Here is a 20311-nt window from a genome sequence, read left to right on the forward strand (position 1 = left end):
GCTGGGCCAGTCAGAGGGTGGTTTAAGGTCAGATTTCCTCGGGTTTTTTTTTTTTTTAGTTTCAGCATCTATAACTACAACATTAGTCTTCTGATCCTGCCAAATAGTTCTTTTACACATGCCACCACTAGTTCTAGGAACCTTAGATTAGTCATTCTGTTTAAAATTCATACATTTTAGCTTATTTATTTAGACACAGTAACATTCATCAGTGAAAAGAAGCCATGGTTTAATGTACGGAAAATGACTAAATTGTACACTTTAAGTGGGTGAATTTTATGGTACATAAATTATATTCCCCTAAGGCTTTTTTGAAACAGAAGCCTTGATTAAAAGTTCGAAGACCAAATTCTAGGCTTGCCTGTTCCATAAAATCGCTATTTATTCAGTCAGTAAATATTTGAGAACTTGTAGGTGCAAGAAATCTGGTAAGCTAACTGACATGGTCCCAAGACTCCTAAAATACTGATAGGAGAGAGTGAGTGTGTGGACGTGAGTACACGTGTGTGAGCAGGCACGGGATGAGGCACATTCAGACAGAAGCGTATGCCTTGTAGCCCAGGCTGTAGAAGAATGTGTGACCCAAGGGCAGAAAGGAGGGAGCCCCAGATGAAAGAGCAGGCTATGCAGGGAGGCCACATAAAAGAGTTCTTTTTCTTTTGAGCAATAGAAAGCCATTGACTTTTAAAGGCAAAAGGGGTAGTGACATCATATTTGTGTGTTGGAAAGATGGCTTTGCTGCATTCAAAATTATGAATTCAAGATGTCCAAGAGTGGAAATGTGCACACTCATTAGTTGGCTACAATTTTGGCTAGAGATGATGGAAGCTCATGAGAGAGAGAGAGAGATGTCAGAATAATCTAGAGATGTTTGGAGGGTAGAACCTGAAGAAAAGAGGGTATCCTAGTAAACTGAGTTTCCTAGAATTGTGGGGTACCCTCTTACCATTTTTAAAATAATACAGGTTGCAGTTAGTAGGAATTAACAATCAGGCATATTTTCATATTAGTATACCTGTTGGCATAATAAACCTTCACTCCCACCATTGCTGTTGCTTTTTAAAACGTATACATTTGGGGTGCCTGGGTGGCGCAGTCAGCTGAGCCTCCAATTCTTGGTTTTGGCTCAGGTCATGAGATCAAGCCCCACATCGGGCTCCATTCCTAGCGCGGACTCTGCTTAAGATCCTCTCTCCCTCTCCCTTTGCCCCTCCTGCTCTTGCCCTCCCTCTTTTTCTCTCTCTCTCTTTCCCCCTCCCTCTCTCATAAATAAATAAATCTTTTAAAAAAAAATGTATCTGTTTGATTAGTCATGATGAAATTAAGCTGAAGGGATTTATAGCTTAAGTAATTTAAAATTCAGTATGTTTTGCTCCTTCTGTATTACCTTTGTTTCAACAATAACCGTGATTTGTTTTTTTTTCCTCTCAGTATTCGATTTTCATCAAGCAGCTGATGGTATCCAGGAGCAACAGAGACAAGAACAAGCAGGAAAAAAGTAGGGTTTTTTGTTTTTGTTTTCGGTGCAGTTTAAGCATATCCAGACCCTAATGTTTAAAGTCTAGGCCAGAGGTTTAAGAAAAATTATTAGAATATCCTGTTTAGACTCCAGAGAAACCATAGGATTGTGAAAATAAACTTACAGAAAATAGCAAAACAGAAAGTAGTCAAAGTACCTTCATTCTTTGTGATGATATGACCACAAGAACTCCATTTTTCTTGTCTAACTCAAAGCTTGTTCTGATTTATTTTTAAGTTTGGGTACCACAAAAAAGGGCATTGGCCCAGTTTATTCTTCCAAAGCTGCTCGGAGTGGACTGCGGATGTGTGATCTGGTTTCTGACTTTGATGGCTTCTCTGAGAGGTAACTAACTTGTGTTTCAGAGTGGCAAGAGCAAATGGGATTTTTGGAATTTTTCAAATCCAGGATGCAAATTGGTAAAATCAGTATTCTAGTTGAAGAGTGGTGTTTGGCTTTTTTGGTTTTATTTGGACTTTAAAGTTATTTTTATTACTTAATTTCAAATTAAACTTCATGAAAAGTAACCTCATGATGATATCCTAGCAGTACCCTAAGAAGGCAAAGCCAAAATTATATTTAAGGATTGGAGTTTGGGATGGTTTGCTGAGAAACAGAGATTCCGGGGGGTGCTTTGGTGGGGTTACCACATCCCAGAGTCTTGACCCTCAGATTTTCAGTTCTGGAGACCCCCTGCCCCGCCACCTAGACATAATTAGGCTCTTAGGTACTGGTGAACTCTTGTGTCCCAGACTCCCCTTAAACAATAGAAATTGCCTCACTGACACTTACTCTCTAGAAAAATCTCCATGAGAAACCTAATCATCATCATCAAAGCTATATGGTGACTCTGTGATGGAGAGTTAGTTGGTTGTATTTAGTAACAGGTGGCATCAAAGCCCTACCTCTGTCTCTCTTAAAAGCATCATGCAGACCGCCCCCTTTTATTTTTCACACAGTGTAGTAAAATTCCTACTGAAGTGTTGTTACAGATTTTAGTTCTTCCCTCCACGCACATCACCCCGATTATGTTGTTGGTATTCCTAAATTTGAATAAAAAATACTGTTTTTGAGTGTGTCACTTATTCATATGACTGATCTGTTTAGATTTTATTTCTTAGAATGGAGCTTCAGTTTGGGATTCATTTGTTATAAGTGGTTTCAACACTTACCTACAGAAACCATTTGAATCGAATGATGTTATTCAGACTGTTTTTAATTGAGCTACTGTCTTGATTTATCTCTACTTCTCAGGTTCAGAGTTCTGGCTAACCAGTACAAATCTATATACCCCACTCTGGAAATCGACATTGAAGGCGAATTACAAAAACTCAAGGTAGTGCTTTCTGGCCTTTTTAATGTCCTTTTTAAAACTTGTTTGCCAGATTGGCATCTAAGATCTTTCATCCATTCCCGTTTTGCATTAGGAACTGCAAACCTAAGAATGAAGAATGTGGAGTGTTTAATTTCCCTTATGGAAATTACGCTGTGACTGAGAAGTTATATGTTAAATAATTTATAGTATAGTAAATGCCATACAGATATGCGTAAAGCATTGGAACTGAGAACTGGTAAAGTGAATTACTTGTCCTTTTTATGTCTAAAAGCATATAGGCCTACCTAAAAGGACATAGCGTGTTTGAGTCACTTCACATGATGTGGCTGAAACAAAAGATTGAGTGGGGAGCAGAGCGGAGGAGTTCACGGGTCTTGTAGTGGTCTTATGCACAATGATAGAGAGTTTGGCTTTTATCCTGGGGTTAAGGAAAAGCTATGGAGTAATTTTGAGCAGAAAAAAAGACTAGATTTGTATTATATAAAAATCCCTTTTAGCAATGTGGAGCATAGATCAACAGAAGGGACAGCAGGAGATAACTTGTAAAGCTGGCCGGCCCGTTCTGGAAGGATGCCCCACAGGGCCAGTGTCTGTAGCACTTTGTCTTAAAAGACAAAGAAGGTGATTGGCCAAGAGTTGGGTCCACGTGTGGCCGCTTTCAGTTGTCAGTGGTGCCTGAATTCGTCAGTAGGCAAATCTCCTACCCTTTCTACCCTTACATTCGTCCCTGATGTTTGGTGCATTTCAAGATGGGTCCTATGTATATGATTATTACTTCTCTTCTATAAATAGGTATGAACGTGAATTCCAGAGCTGAATAGGAATTTATGAACCTCATATGCCATTCTAGAATGGTTGTATACCTTAGGCCTATCTACTCACTAAATTTCTTTAAAAAAAAAAGACCTCCCAGGAAGATTCTAAATGTTGGGAATTTAGATTTCAGTGTATTGGTTGTTGCTTAGAATAGACTGCCATCTTCTTTTCATTCTGTCATGAAACAAATATTTTCAATTTATTCCTGGCAACTTGGAAATATTTATGCACTAAAATGTGGATATGGCTCTTTGGTTCTGTTTATCCATGTTTCATGTGAATGTAAAGCAGATGAATAATCACGAACAGAATTGGGGAAGAAGATTGAATTAATAGGTGGTATATGTCGAACCAGCACTTTAAGGAATAAGGGACATGATGAATGGCATGGTCATTTCCAGCATGACAAAAGGTCTAAACCAGGAATAAGCAGGAAACTAGAGCCAAGGGGGTGGGGGGACACCAGACTTTCATCAGTAGGTGTAACATACTCGGTTAGTTCATGAGTGGATGGTGGAATTTCCATACTAGACTGGCCAAATATGGAAACATAGTTAAAACTAGGTTTTATTGTAGTTATACTTTAGGCCTTGGGGGAATTCTTGTTTATATTACATTTTTAGTTGAATTCTAAAATTAAGCAGTGTTATTAATACTTTTAATGTTTTGTGAGAGTTTTACAATGCTCAGTGTAAAATAGTATTTGATATTATCTACTAGTAATACTGCTGAGATATTGCTGTAATGAAATACAGTGACAAAAGAATATTAACAATTGTCACTATTTGCATGCTTGGCAACGTCACTCGTGACCTGCACCAACATTTTGACAATCACCCGGATGCAAGTTTCAAAACTTGTGGTTACATGGATTATAAATGTGGCTTTTTAAATACCTCACAAAATATAAAAGCACAGTGTAATATACTTAGCTCTTTTTATTTTCTTGAGAGCTGGTTTATGAAGAATGGAAGGTGGTCATCATTACTTGCAGTGAGGTTAATGTAGAACCTCTGAATTTCATTGTTTCTCTACTGTTCTTGAGTTAGGGTCTCATTTCTGGTTCTGGAAAATCAGGACAAGAGACCAAAGCTAATCCAAATATGCAGTAGGGTGAGCATGGTCACCAACCCCCTTCTGCTTTGCAAGAGTTAAGTTTGCCTTGTCACAGTCAGGTGAATTTTACTTGTACTGGTCATGTTGTAAATTTATTAGCACACATTGAAATTGTTTTTTGTCTTTGTCTACAGGGTTATATGGAAAGGATTAAACCAATGGTGAGAGATGGAGTTTACTTCCTCTACGAGGCCCTGCATGGACCACCAAAGAAAATCTTGGTAGAAGGTGCAAATGCAGCACTACTAGATATTGATTTTGGTAAGTGAGATATGACTTGTGGGAGCTTAACTGAGCCCTAAAGTACTTAGGGTATAAATAATTAATGTTTGCCTTACGGAGTTTTAAAACAAGGCTTTTAGCTTGTATATTCAGGAATGATGGACGTTTGTCATCTACTAATCTCTTTTTTTTTTTAAAGCAATATTGTGGAATACACAATGCATGTGTTACGATTTGTAGTTCAGGAGAAAAATGAAATCACTATTTGGGTCAGTGGGTTTGGGATTCTGTAAACCGATTTCCGTTGTTTGGTTCATGCTCCATTTGCTTGGAACTTTAAGATGATTAGGGGAATGCTATGGAAGGATCTTTACCTTTAATTCAGCCTTTTTTTAAATATTGAAAACTAATCAACACTGTCATTAAACATGCCTATTCTAAGATCTGTGGAAATCCGTTTAACTCCCTGGGCGTGACATTCTGAATGGATTAGGGCATCCTCCATCTTAAAAAAGTTAAGGCTTTAACTTTTTCCAACTACTGCCCCGTTAGGTTGTTGGCCTTTCCCTCTGAACATGATCTCCAAAGATAAGTCTCTTCTCAGGTCTTACTGACATTTCATTGGCTTTTGACTCCAAGTATACCAATTAAAGAAAAAGTGTATTTCTATTACTGTAGATAGGTATTTTTGACTCCATAATATGCCTGTGGAATCTGGAAAGAAAGCAGAGTATCTGGTTAGCTTAGTGGATAGTTTAAGTAGGAACAGGATCTTTGGGGATGGGGGAGTACACCCCTCTTAGCTTCTCTCATCATTTTTGGGATTATTCCCTTAATAGAGATCAGAAGATAGGATAATGAATACCACAAAGTTCTTAGTATACTGGTGTCACTCTAGGTTGTGGCTGTATCTTAAAAATCTATATCAAGGGAATAAAATAAATTCATTTTTAAACTAATAGGAACATGTTAAAAACACATAGATTATAAGTCTACATAGTGGAATAGTTAGCCTAACGCCAGGGTTTTGGCATGAAATTATTCAGCAGTCCATTAGGTGAGTACCTACCATACAGAGCTGAGTAACTGTGCACACTCAAGAAACCTCCCCAGACTGAGCACCGCAGGGATAGCTCTAACTACCTGTGTTTTGATTTCATTACAGACAGAAAGGATCAAGGACTAAAGGTTGAGGTTTGAGAGGGCAGTTATAGTCAAGTCTGTCCAGTACCTAGAATGTACTCAAATGCAGATTTTTCACAGTAATTCTGTTTCAGAGTAATATATATATCTATGTGTGTATAATATTTGTTTCTTTTTTAGGAACTTATCCTTTTGTGACCTCTTCGAACTGTACAGTTGGAGGTGTCTGTACCGGGTTGGGAATGCCCCCTCAAAATGTTGGAGAAGTGTATGGGGTCGTGAAAGCTTACACAACTCGAGTTGGCATTGGTGCCTTCCCAACAGAGCAAGACAATGTAAGCCTATTTTTCAGTAGATCCAATTCCGAAAGTTTTAAAATAAAAACTTCTGGGGTGCCTTGGTGGCTCAGTTGGTTAAGTCCAACTCTTGGTTTCGGCTCAGGTCGTGACCTTACGGTTGTGGGATCAAGCCCTGCGTCAGGCTCCATGCTCAGCGGGGAGTCTGCTTCAGATTCCTTCTCCTTCTCATGCCTTCTCTCTTTCTCTCTCTCAAATAAATAAAATCTTAAAATAAAATCTTTCTCTCTCTCTGTCAAATAAATAAATAAAATCTTTAAAAAGAAGGGGGAGGTGCCTGGGTGGCTCAGTCGTTAAGCGTTTGCCTTCAGCTCGGGCCCTGGTCCCAGGGTCCTGGGATCGAGCCCCAGGTTGGGCTCTGCTCATCGGGGAGTCTGCTTCTCCCTCTCCCGCTGCCTGCCGCTCCCCCTGCTTGTGCGCGCGCTCTCTCTGTCAAATAAATAAATCTTTAAAATAAAAAATAAAATAAAACTTCTGCTTTTTTTCCCTTGATGAATTCTTCCTGTGCTTTTCACTTAAGTGACAGCAGATTGGCAACAAAAGACAAAGGGTTAGAGAGAACTTAAAGGTAATTTTAAGTGCCATGCTACAGGAAGGTGGGTTTATGAGGGAGGTTGAGATAGTGGAGGAGAAAAAAGTGGGTAAAAATAAGAATTGCCTTTCCCGAGAGCTTTTCTGGAGCCGAGGCTGAGAAGAGTGACTTCCAGACTTGATCTGTTCCCAGCCAACAGCTCCGCGGCGGTGACGTTGGGTGGGGCACTGTCTGAGTGTTGTATACTCGGAAGCTCTTTGGACCTCATGACCCTCGGGGAGCTGGGTGGTGTCACTGTCCCCCTTCTACACATGAGGAAACAGGCACGGAGAGCTGAAATCACTTGTGCAAAGTCACTCAGAGGGACGGGGCTGGGATTCAAACCTGACAGAGCAACATTTTAAAAAACACATAGTTGTATTGATGTCAGTACAAGAGGTAGTGAAATGATGACTTTAATCAGAAAGGTGTAAATTAGGGAGTAGATAGATGATAAGTGAAAAATTGGGTTGTAGGGAATGGCTGTGGCTTAGATCTTTGAGCAATGTCAAAAGGGCATTGTGCTGTCCACACCGACTGACTAGCTGAGAGTTTGTCTTCTGGTTTTCGGGAGGCTCATCGAACTACAGTTCTTGGAACAATTGGCTTAACTTGTCTATTTTAATAAATAATTAACCTTGTTTTTAATATGAAGCATTTTCTATGTTACTCTAAATTTTAAGAAGTTATCTAACATTGTAAAAAATACCGGTTTTAAAGAAATGGTAAAAAATGAAGCCCAAAGTGGATCTCTTCCAAATAATGCCTACCTCACATATGATCCATCATCGGTATGGAATTCTGTCTTCCACTTAGTTATTTTTTGGAAGATGTTCATCTCTGTAAGACTTTGACTTGGTATATGATCTTACATGTAATTCTACTAGATTGACAGCATTGGTATTATAATCCTAAAGTCCTGTTTTCTGTTTTCTAGGAAATTGGAGAATTATTACAAACAAGAGGTCGAGAGTTTGGGGTAACCACTGGAAGGAAAAGAAGGTGTGGCTGGCTGGACCTGGTTTTGCTCAAATATGCTCATATGATTAATGGATTTACTGCGTGAGTATTCTTAGAAACATTTATTTCAGGAAACTAAGGTACAGTTTATGACCACAGGTTAAATTTTGTGGAGTGCAAACTTGAAAAGTAGTGCCCTGGTAGAAAAAGTTCACAGTTTAGCCTCCAGATGAAATTGTAGCTCAAGGTTCAAGTGGGTGGACCAAGATCTAGGGGAAGGGTACCCAAGGGAAAGGACCCCAGGTTGTCTTCGTACATATCCACGGTTGGGAAAAAGGAATCATGTTACTCCCATATGCATGTAAGTATAGAGGAAAGTGAGGTATGTAGGTAGGTAGGTAGATGGTGCATTTTGCTTATATGGAGGGGAGGCAATATAACCGATTTAGTGCATAGGCTTGATTAATGTCTAACTTTTTTTTTTTTTAAAGATTTTATTTATTTATTTGACAGAGACACAGAGAGAGAGGGAACACAAGCAGGGGGAGTGGGAGAGGGAGAAGCAGGCTCCCAGCCAAGCAGGGAGCTCGATGCGGGGCTCGATCCCAGGACCCTGGGATCATGACCTGAGCTGAAGGCAGACGCTTAACGACTGAGCCACCCAGGTGCTCCTAACTTCTGTTTTCAAATCTCAGATTCATGCGTTGTGCCAGGACTTTGGTCAAGTTACTCTTTCTGTGCCTTTTTCATCATCTTTAAAATCTAGACAATGCTATTACCTACTACATGTGAGTGTTTTGAAAATTAGGTGAGAAATATAGTGAGAGAGCATATAGTGTGCTGCCTGGCTCTCTGAAATCACTTGGTAAAAAGTTGCTATTCACACATGTACATAAATATGTAAATAAATGTACTCCTGTTTGTATTAATTAGGCTTAACTTCCAGCAAATAACAGAATAAAGGACAAAAAATTTGTGGGTAAGAATCCCAAACTTACTGTTTTAGCTAATTATATAGATTTTCCCTTAAAATTGTTTCCCAGTCAGTTTATTGGGAGATTTGATGTATCTTGAAGAGGTCCTTGATGTGGTGTCCTCACTTTGCTTTGACAATTTCTGAGCAGAAGGATGGAGGTGATAATAACCAGAGTAAAGAAATGAGGATCGATGGCCTACATGTAAATGTACATGTATCTTGTAGTCTTCCATGTGGAACAGCGAGTTCTGCTGTGTCCCACAGAGTTCATCCTTTACTCCAGGCTGCTGTCCCTCAGGTTTGTGTTGATCCATCATAAGAAAGCTAAGTGGGGCTCCTGGGTGGCTCAGTCGGTTAAACGTCCAACGCTTGATTTCGGCTCAGGTCATGATCTCAGGGTCGTGAGATCAAGCCATGCTCTGGGCTCTGCACTGAGCGTGAAGCCTGCTTGAGATTCTCTCTCCCCTCCACGGCTCCTCCCCCTCCCACTTGTGTGCGCACTCTCTCTCTCAAAATAAATAAATAAATAAATAAAGGTGGTATGGATCAATCAGGGAAAATATAATTATTAGAAAAGTAACTCACAAGTAGATCAGTTAAGTCATTTTTTTGTTATGAGGAAAATGCACACTTTATGTGTGGCACACTTTAGAATATAATCCTAACCAGTTTTCAGAATTGCTTTGGAATGTTTAGCTTTGTATGAATTTTCCTTTACTTCTTCGTCAAGTTAGATGTTAGGGCCTTTAATAGTTTGCTGTTTGAACATTGCCTTTCCTTCCACTTAGGTTGGCACTTACCAAATTGGATATTTTGGACATGTTTACGGAAATCAAAGTTGGAGTTGCTTACAAGTTAGATGGTGAAATCATACCTCATTTCCCAGGTACTTTTTTCAGTCTGTGAAAAAAAGAATATTATTAGGTGAACGTGTTAGAGCAGTTTCATAAAGTACCTATGTATAGTCTATGATGTATAGCCACAGGGTTGATATGTTCTTTGTGAATAGCAAAAGTATATTCACATGTTATTGGCATTTGTTTCATAGCTGCTATGCATTTGGATCCTGGCTTGCAGTAATAAGCGTGTGTTCAGACTCAAAATAGGAAAGAAGAAACACGGTCCCTCTGAGCCCAGCCAGCTATGCTGGTCCTGAATCTCATCTTCCCTATTTTGAAAGTAACTTCTGTGTAGCGTTCTTCTCTTCCTTGAGAAACGTGGGGTAGGAGAAGAGTGCTGCTCGTAAAAGTAAGCAGGCTCTTAATACATTTACCCACCCTGTTCTTCAAGCCACATGAATGATTTTTTCTGATCTCCTATGTCAAAAGTGGGTGGTTGTAGGGAGACTTCCTACATGAGGTACTGTTTCTTCAGGCATATCTTTAGTTATAGGATTTCTTCAGTTACTCAGGAAGTTCCATAAATGTTTCCAGCTTCCAGAAATAGGAACCATTCATTTGTTTAGTCATCCTGTAAGCCTGGGAATATGCCAAAGAAAGGAATATTCACTAGCTTAATGAAACTTGGTAGGCTTGTAGGTTTTGTGACTTGCTGATGACGACCAGTCCTTGGGAACCGAGGATCACCTTAAATTCTTAGAAACACGTTTAAAATCATTATCTGTTAGTCCGAGGGGCCATCTCCAGTTCGGTTCCTTGATTGCGGACTAATGACTTCTGGTTGAATGTGCTTATATTGTAGTGACTCAGATTCTGTTATCTTCCTCTGAAGAGTATTGGTTCTTGTGTTAGGGGACAGTTGAATTACTGGCTGATCATCTTGAACTTGTATAAGCGTGGTTTTCTGCTGTGTTAGTATAGTTATGTGAAGAGCCCAGGGTGTTTGCCAAACCTCTAACCTGGTGTGGGTCAGTCTCCGAATTTCGGTCTCCTCTGTGGAACTTGGTAGCTTGGTTTTAGGCTTCCTTATGGAAGGTCTGCAGTCAGTTATACTCTTGAGCATGGTTTTTAATTTTAAGGAGCAGCCTCTCTGCTATCTCAGCTGGATGCCAGGAGAGTTACCAAGGCATAAAGAGATCGCCCCAATGCGGCAGTGCTGGAGCTCCAGTGTACCCCGCCCCTTTCCTTCTGCCAGCGTGGCTTGACCTCTAGAATCTGTCCCACTCAGCTGGGTGACAGCTAGTATCTGGTAAGCCTCCAGTGGTCCCATGGGTCCCTTCCATGTGAAGTTGAACATTAGCAATGGGGATTTCACTTGGACTTCTGAGGGCTGGGAGCTCCCCACATAGCTCCCTCCTCTCTGACGCTTGCCCGTGTTGGCTTGAGCCATTTCAGCTTTGCTGAAACCTGATTATCTGCCTTCTTAGCTCAGTGGGACCGCTGTTTGTCCCCCGACTCTAGCGTCCTGACTTCCAGAGGCTGGGAAGTTGTCCCTGGGCAGAGAGTTGAGTACTTTCAGGACTTGCTTGTGAGTTTTCTTTTTCTCAGAACCTGTAGTTTTGTGCTGCCTGTTGTGCACATTGACCGGTCGTGGGATGTGGGCTGTTCTGGGGAGGCAGCTCCCTTCAGTGGACGGTAATTTCTGAGCGGGAGTCCTCAGTGGGCAGTGGAATGAGCATCTGAGTGCTGACTTGGGAAGTCTGGACAGAATCCCCAAGCATCCGCTGTACTGTCTCTAGTCAAAGAAACTGTTCTTACTTTCGTACACTGTCCATTTCTATTAGGGGATATGGATACAGAGAAAATGATTAGGTGAGATAATGAAGGAAATTTCCAGCTCAGCTTTGTACAGTCACAAAATCAGTAGATTTCCCAGATGAGAGCAAGTATGCAAGTCTCCTTTCTGTGAGGTTGCTGCCTTTATGCAGGTCCATAATCTCTAATCTACAGTGTGGAAATCTAAAAAGCTCTCAGAATGGAAAGTTTAAAGTTTGGCATCGAAGTCCTTTGACAGCAAAACGTGACTTGAGTTCATATTAGAGCTAATAATCTCTCTGCTTAGAGTGAAGAGTCCTGTTGCTGCAGGAATGTGTTTGATTATGAAAATATTGCCTCAGGTGGTAAATGCACTGTCTGACCTTCCTGCACTCTGGGAAACTGCATTCCAAAACACCTCTGGCTCCAAGGATTTTCATAAGAGATCATGAACCTTTGACACAGCAAAAAGCTGTTTGGCAATAGGCAGCGTTCTACCATGAAAAAACAGACTTACTCTTTAACTTTCAGCAAACCAAGAAGTCTTAAATAAAGTTGAAGTTCAATATAAGATGCTCCCAGGTTGGAACACAGATATATCAAATGCAAGGACATTTAAAGAACTACCTGTTAATGCACAAAATTACGTTCGATTTATTGAAGATGAGCTTCAGATTCCAAGTAAGTATACTTTATGAACAACTCTCTTTTCTCTATTTCTACCTTTGAGATAAAATAAAAGATCATTATTACTTTGTAGAGTGTTCATGATTTGCATCAATGCCCAGGAAAATACAAAATAACCTTATTTCTTAGAGTAAAGATAGTCATCTTTTTTAAATCCTTTGTATGCCTGAAGGCAGTAGGTTACCTCACACTGTTTTGACCCTGTCTTAATTCTCTGCTACTCTGGTTTTTACCGTGTGACATTCATGCTTGTTCCTTTCTCCCTCCTAGTCACAAATCCTTTTGTATTTTCACCTCCACCAAAAATGGTTTGTGGTTTTTCCACTCGAGATTAAACCACCGTTGGGAGTTGGGAGAGTTTCTTGAATAGTTAGGAAATAACAGGTACAGAAAATAGGAAATCCAGTCTGAAAAAATATGAGGAGAGGAAAGAATAAAACTTTATTAAAAAACAAGCTGGCCAGGGACTAGGCATAACCAGGTTATGGCTGTGACTAGTTAATGGAAGTCTTCCTTCTACTTGTACTGGTAGAGATTGGAGAGACAAAAGCAAAGTGGGTAGAAGGTGTCCTCTATGTAGAATTCATTATATACTCTGATTTGTATTGTGGTTCGTCTCAAATACAAGTCTTGTTTTCCAAATTGCTAGCTACCCCAGCCAGCGTGATGTCCAATTTAGTCAGCATGTTTGCTATGGCTCTTAGTCAGCATTTTTTGAAATACAAGCAATAGTGAATTAACAATGGCCTGTGTAAAATTCCATAAAGGTTAACCCATGTGGTACAATATTTAGAGATTCCTGTAGACTGGTTCAGGCTGTGCAAGTTAAAATAGTATTCTTTTCCAGATGTTTCTACTTTTTTGAGATAGAGAAGTTACACTGTCACCTCTTAGCATCCTGCATTTATCAAAGATGCCTATCTTATCTAGTTATTAGGGACTTAATTAAGGGTTCTTTAGGTCTCTGCTGGTTTAGGCCAGTATTTTGCTAACCTAATTATTAGGCATTGAGGACTTGGAAATATCACGTGATTCAAACTGGAACTGGTAAGGCTGTGCTGGATGTTGACTGCACGTTCTGTTTAGAAATCAGCCCAGTCTTCTAGCAGGACAGCACAGGATAACAGAAGGCACCTGGCAAAGTTAAATAGTGACCCTGGATTGAACATTATAAATGAATTAATACTATTCTTGTACTTTCCCCCCTACCAGTTAAATGGATCGGTGTAGGTAAATCCAGAGAGTCTATGATTCAACTCTTCTAAGGATTTCCAGTGATAACAAGAAACGCTCCTTGAGGAGGGGGGAAAGGACTTTCTTAAATATTTCATTTATGATCTGCAAATTTCAAGAAGAAGGACACTGAAGTGAGTTTTAAGCCCTACAGTTGTTTGCAGTCACTTCAGATGGCCGGCTGTGTGGAGAGAAGCTTCGGCGTGTGCCAGTGTCAGCCCGCTTCGCTGGCAGAATTGCCGAATCATGTGATGCTCCTGCTGCTCACGGTGCCACGTCCTCTCTCAGTGTTCAGTCGTAGTTTGATCCATGTTGTTGGAAATCTGAAATAGAGTTCCTTTCAGTGTAGTTTTTCTTCATTATTGTCATTGTGTGTTCTTAGGTTTCACCTCTATTAAATGGGAAGAACAATTAATGCAGTTTTGCACAAATATTTTTTACATTCTGATCATTCAGTTTGTCATTGTGATCTTTTCTGTTAGAAAAAAAATGATGAAACGAAGGGTTCTGTAAACTTTTGTAATGCTTTAAATTCTGTTTAACTCATGAACTGTTTATTTTCTGCTGAGACCATTGCAAATTTGAGCTTTGGCGGGGGGGAGGGGATTATATTCATGTATCCTTTAATTTGTACAGAACACAAAACTTATTTCTCTCTGTAAATTATTTAATACATTGGACATTTAATTAAATGTCCAGAGAAAGGTGTTCCCTAAAACAACAATCTTAATGTTAAAAAAATTAGTCATTAAAAGATCGTTGTGATAATTAGTGGATATTTTTCTTTAATTTCATGCATTAACTCTGAAATGTATAGCTGTTCTTTTTTATCTTACCGTTATTTCTAAATCTAGTGGATTGATTTTCAACATTGTGCCTGCCAGTATGCCTACAGAATCATCTATATAAGTGTCCAAATGAACCCAAATGGTCAGTCATAATTTTGATCATGCCTTTATTTTTTCTTTCTTGGAAAAAAAGAGGTGTCATTTTGACAATTAGGCTTAATATACTGTGTTGTAGATTATCCTTCAGTGAACTATTTTAAATGTTTAAATTAGGTGCCACTTAAATTTATTTTATTATACCATCAATAGCTGATTAAAAAGAACCAAATATTTCTAGTATGGTTTGTGTATTGTGTTTTTGTTCTAGTAAAAGAAGTACTGGTAATACTAGTATATGGAAGAGCTTTATCCCTGTAGTATGTAGGGATAGGGTGGGGAGACATCAAAACAGTTTTAGTTAAGAATGTAAATATCTTTTGTCTTCACTAGACATATTTTTATTAATACTTAGTTCAGAAAATTCTAAAATAGAGCCAGCCTTGTTGGATTCAATAAACAAAAAGGATAGTACAGATGATCTTACAAGCCCATTGCCAACCAATAATGACCTTCTTGTAAAATTTATATTTAATATTACAATAAATAATTTTTATTTATTCTAATGGAAATTAAATGGGCTTTTATTTCTCCTTACCCTTTATCTTCCTACTTGAACTACAAATCGAGTTGAAATGAGGTTTTTTAAGTCCACATTCTCATCTTGGCTGAAAGTGTTGGGTTACTGAAACAATTTTAGTAATGGTCCAGAGGCAGATGTGAAGAACTCATTCTGCAAAGAGATTACTAAAAAAGTAAATAAACTTAAAAAAAATAAAAAAATAAAAACTGTCTTAGGGGACCTGGCTGTCTCAGTTGGAAGAGCATGTGACTCTTGATCTCAGGTCGTGAGTTTGAGCCCCACGTTGGGTATAGAGATTACCGCCCCCCCCCAAAAAAAGCATTCTCCAAGTCAGTGCTTTTTCTTTTTCTAAACCAAAAAAGTGCAAATCTATTGATGTTGATGGACATTTACTCATTTTTGACCAGGTTGAGTGATTCTGTTTTTAGAAGTGAGCTGTTTGCTAAATAAGTTGGTTAAGAGAGAGGTTCTGTTCTTCAGATACAGTTCAGTGTTTGAAATCCTAGGTAACTGTATTACAGTGATCTTTATTGAACAAGAGTATTTGCTGGAATCTGCTAGGTGTTGGGGGTGTGGTGGTGTATTGCGAGCAGCGTGCCAGACAAACTTATTTGTAAGCGATCAGTGCTACAGTGGTAAAGTGCAGGGTGTTATGAAGGAGAGCTTAATCTGTTTGGAAAGAGTCAGAGATGGCCTTTAGCAGGAATAGCATTCAAACAGATTAAGAGGATGAGTAGTCAGAGGGACAGGACAAAGACCCAGAGGCTGGAAACACTTTGGAAAGTTGGAGCAACTGAAAAAAAATGAGTGAGGGGCTGGTGAGGCGGATGAAGTTGGCAAGAAGTTGGAGGAGCACTCTGCCAAATAACCAAAATATGTTTCCCCTGAAAGAAAAGGCCAAGGCCAAAATGTAATAGATATGCTTACGAGGGCATAACAGGGACACAAAAAAACTGAAAAGAAACAAGCTCTCCAAATTTTAAAGCACAGTAGAAGGGAACTAGATGGTGGAACAAGGTATTTCAATGGGGAGACGGCCTATTTAGTATATTTACTTTTTATATATTAATGGAGTGATAGAGTTGAATGTCCTTCACAATTGAGTATGTGAGTTGAATGCCATTCCAGTCAGAGTTGCCAGGGGGTTGTCTAACTGGACAAAATTGTAATTGAAGCTTTGGTGGAAAAATGAATGTGCAAGAATTCCTAAGATATTTTTGAAAAAAGAATTTGTGGAGAGTGTTAAAACACTGTTAAGCTCCTGTAGTCAAACTATGTGATATTGTCATGGGAATGAACAAATACACAAGGGAATGGACTGGGCATTCCAGAGGTAGGTGCAACTTTACATGGGAGCTTGATAGAGTCCAACAATGGCATTTCATGTCATTGGGAAAGTGCATTAAAAAATGATAGGAAAACAATCTCAAAATATGAACTTCAGATTGAATAAAACTCAAATTATAAAAGCTTTAATTAATGAAAGTAATACAGGAAAATATCTTCAGGAGAGCCTTGTAAAGAAAAATTAGGAAACCTAGAAACCCTAAAGAAATACATACAGATTTGACCAAATCAAATAATTTTTTAAATACTTAAAGCTCATTAAAAAACAAAAACAAAGAACCCTGAGAAAACAAACGGCAAACTAGGAAAAAATATTTCAACACCTATCCCTTACACACACAGCTGCCACAAGTAAGAACATGACAACTAACAGAAAAGATGGACAGGGTAATACATACCAGTTAATCCACAGAAAAATAAATGTAAATGGCCCAAAACATGAAAAGGCAGACACTGTCCCTGCAGAGAGGAAAATGTGAGTTAACACGATGAGATCCCACTTCCAATCTCACAGAGTGGTAAATATGCAAAGTCAGTGCTATGGCCCTTTCATATACTGCTAGCAGAGGGGGATTACTGCAATATGGGGGAAGTAATTTGGCAATTTCTGATACAATTTATTTGCAAATGCTTTGACTCACCAGCAATTCCATCCCCTCCCAAAAGCAGCCCTATTTTGCATGTAATTGTATCATTAGAAACACATGAATGTCCATTAATGGCATACCACGATCTTCTATGAAACCTTTAAAAGCATCCAGTTAGATCAATATGTATTGATTATAAGATGACCATGACACATTGACATGAGTGCAGCATGTTTTCTACTGTGCAACTCCATTTGGAAAGAGTGGGGAAGGGAAGGAGAAAATTGAAAACTATTGATCTAAAGCTTGGACAAAGTATGTAGGGGGATATATCAAATAGCTAACCTTGGTCCCTTGGAGAGGACTTGAAGGATTCCCTGATTCATCTTTGTATTTTATTTTTATTTATTTTTGAAGATTTTATTTATTTGACAGAGATGCAGCGAGAGAGGGAACATAAGCAGGGGGAGTGGGAGGGAAGAAGCAGGCTTCCTGCTGAGCAGGGAGCCTGACATGGGGCTCGATCCCAGGACCCTGGGATCATGACCTGAGCCAAGGCAGACACTTAACGACTGAGCCACCCAGGCGCCCCTCATCTTTGTATTTTAAAAGCATATAATTTTAAATATTTTTAAGAAGTGAGCAACAGCAGTTTACTGAGAATAATTTGCTATTTCAGGTGTACCTGAGAACCAAGTATATTTAGTGATTAATACTTTCAGAAATCCATTGTCTGTCACAGTCAGTACCACTTTGGGAAGTATGGTTGGGATACTGGTATTTGGCATCACTTTATTGGCTCAATCTTTAGAAACCTCATGAATGAAGGTCCACAGTGACACAAATACAGAGGTAGTGGGGCGCCTGGGTGGCTCAGTCGGTTGAGCGTCTGCCTTCGGCTCAGGTCATGATCCCGGGGTCCTGGGATCGAGTCCCGCGTCGGGCTCCCCGCTCAGTGGAGAGTCTGCTTCTCCCTCTGCCTCTCTCTCTCTGTCTCTCATGAATAAATAAATAAAATCTTTAAAAAAAAACATACAGAGGTAGTGAATGCAGGGAAAACTATGCTTTCACTGGATTCAGCAGTCACATAGTATATTAGCTTCTAGAATGTGGCGGGGTGGGTGGGGGAAGAGAAGACTATTAGCTCTGTAACTCTTTTCCCACTGCTTTTGTTTGTTTCTCCAAAACTAAAGAAAAGTTTTGTTTGGAAATACCAATGTATATACCATTAGCCTAGCTTCTCATTTAGAACTGCATCCACCTCTGTAGACTGTACCGAGAAGGAAAATAAGATTTGAATCATCTTTATGCACAGCATCGATCTGTCTTCCTTAGAGACTTCTTGGTCTGATTTTGTTTTATTTTTGTCAAAATCATACATATATAATGGTTTTTATGGAAACAACTTTATTGAGGTATAATTTATATACCATAAAATTCACCTGTTTTAAGAATACAATTTGGTGATTTAGTAAATTTATGGAACTGTACAACCATCACCATAATCCAGTTTTAGAACATTTCCATCACCCCATAAAAGTTCTTTGTGCCAGGGGTGCCTGGGTGGCTTAGTCAGTTAAGTGTCTGACTTCAGCTCAGGTCATGATCTCAGGGTCCTGGGATCGAGCCCCACATCGGGTTCCCCGCTCAGCGGGGAGTCTGCTTGTACCTCTCTGCCCCTCCCCCAGCTCGTGCTCTTGCTCCCCTCTCTCTCTGTCTCAAATAAAATCTTAAAAAATTATTTGTGCCCATTTGCAGTCACTCCCCATTCCCACCCCCAACCTCACAAACCCACTGTCTCAATAAAATTGCCTTTTCTGGACATTTCATGTAAGTGAAATCATGGAATATGCATGCAGTCTTCTGCATCTGGCTGTTTACATTTAATGTAATGTTATGAGGGTATACCAGGGACTTCATCCTTTTTTATTGCTGAACCCATTATATGGATATACCTTTTCTTCATTCATCTGTTCAGCATTTGTAAGTCTGTGTGGACATATCTTCATTTCTCTTGGCTAGACACCTAGGAGTGGAGTTTCTAGACCATATTGTACATTTATAATTAATTTTTAAAAGAAACTTCCAAAATGCACCAGTTTACACTCCTACCAGCAATGTATAAATGTTTCTCCATATCCTCATCAATACCTGTAATAATGTGTCTTTTTGATTGTAGCCATTCTTATTGGTGTGAAGGGTTGTGTTGTTTTAATTTGCATTTTCCTAATGTGACTAATAATGTTGCAACATCTTTTCTTGGTCATTTGTATGCCTTTGGTGAAGTGTCTATTCAAATATTTTGCCCATTTTTGAAGTAGGTAATTTTCTTTTTAATTATAGCAGATCACTGTATATCATTATATATTCTGGATACAAGTTCTTTATCGGATACAGACTTTGCAAATATTTTCTCCCTATCTTTGGCTTGCCATTTCATTTTCTTAGTGGAATCTTTTGAAATATGAAAGTTCTAAATATTAAAAAAAAAAAAAAAAAAAGTTCTAAATATTGATCAAATCCAATTTAGCAATTTTTTCACTTATAGATTGCGTTTTCACTATCATGTTTAAGAAGTCTTCTGCCTAACCCAAGGTCATGTATGTTGTCTAGAGGTCACTCACTTTAGATCCAAAAATACAAGTAGGTTGAAAGTGGAAGAATGGGAAAAGATACGCTAGTATCATACAAAATAGACTAAATCAAAAACTATCACAACAAAGGACTTTATGTATTGATAAAAGAGTCAAGTCATCAAGAGATGTAATAATTATAGGGGCACCTGGGTGGCTCAGTCGTTAAGCGTCTGCCTTCAGCTCAGGTCATGATCCCAGGGTCCTGGGATCGAGCCCTGCATCGGGCTCCCTGCTTGGCCAGAAGCTTGCTTCTCCCTCTCCCACTCCCCCTGCTTGTGTTCCCTCTCATGCTGTCTCTGTCTCTCTCTCTCTCTGTCAATAAATAAAATCTTAAAAAAAAAAAAGAGATGTAATAATTATAAATATATACTCACCAAACAACAGAGCCCTCAAATAAATGAAGCAAACATTGATTGGATTTGAGGGGAGAAATATTTCTATGATAATAGTTGGAGTCTTCAGTACCCCACTTTCAGTAATTTATAGAACATTTAGATACAAGATCAATAAGGAAATCGAGAACTTGAACAACATTATAAACCAGCCAGACTTAACAGACATTCATGGAACCCTTTACCCCAAAATAATGGAATACATATTCTTTTCAAGTGCACATGGGATATTCTCCAAGAAAGACCATATGATAGGTCACAAAACAAGCCTGAGAGTTAAAAATATTGAAATC

The 20311-nt window shown here is 39.1% G+C and overlaps 1 protein-coding gene across 2 annotated transcripts in view; it reads left to right on the plus strand.

Moving 5' to 3' along the window:
* ADSS2 (adenylosuccinate synthase 2) overlaps window positions 1–14716 on the plus strand; it is a 34167-nt gene extending 19451 nt beyond the window's left edge. For both annotated transcript variants that reach the window (XM_078077901.1, XM_078077902.1), the window contains 9 exons: window positions 1432–1498; window positions 1757–1864; window positions 2774–2855; window positions 4922–5048; window positions 6333–6487; window positions 8017–8141; window positions 9804–9901; window positions 12201–12350; window positions 13569–14716. In XM_078077901.1, the coding sequence (XP_077934027.1) occupies window positions 1432–1498; window positions 1757–1864; window positions 2774–2855; window positions 4922–5048; window positions 6333–6487; window positions 8017–8141; window positions 9804–9901; window positions 12201–12350; window positions 13569–13621 (965 nt within the window). In that variant the 3' untranslated portion in view covers window positions 13622–14716. The remainder of the gene's footprint in view (window positions 1–1431; window positions 1499–1756; window positions 1865–2773; window positions 2856–4921; window positions 5049–6332; window positions 6488–8016; window positions 8142–9803; window positions 9902–12200; window positions 12351–13568) is intronic.
* The last annotated feature ends 5595 nt before the right edge of the window (window positions 14717–20311 follow it).

This window comes from Halichoerus grypus, chromosome 7 (assembly GCF_964656455.1).
Source record: "Halichoerus grypus chromosome 7, mHalGry1.hap1.1, whole genome shotgun sequence".
In the NCBI taxonomy this organism is placed as follows: domain Eukaryota; kingdom Metazoa; phylum Chordata; class Mammalia; order Carnivora; family Phocidae; genus Halichoerus; species Halichoerus grypus.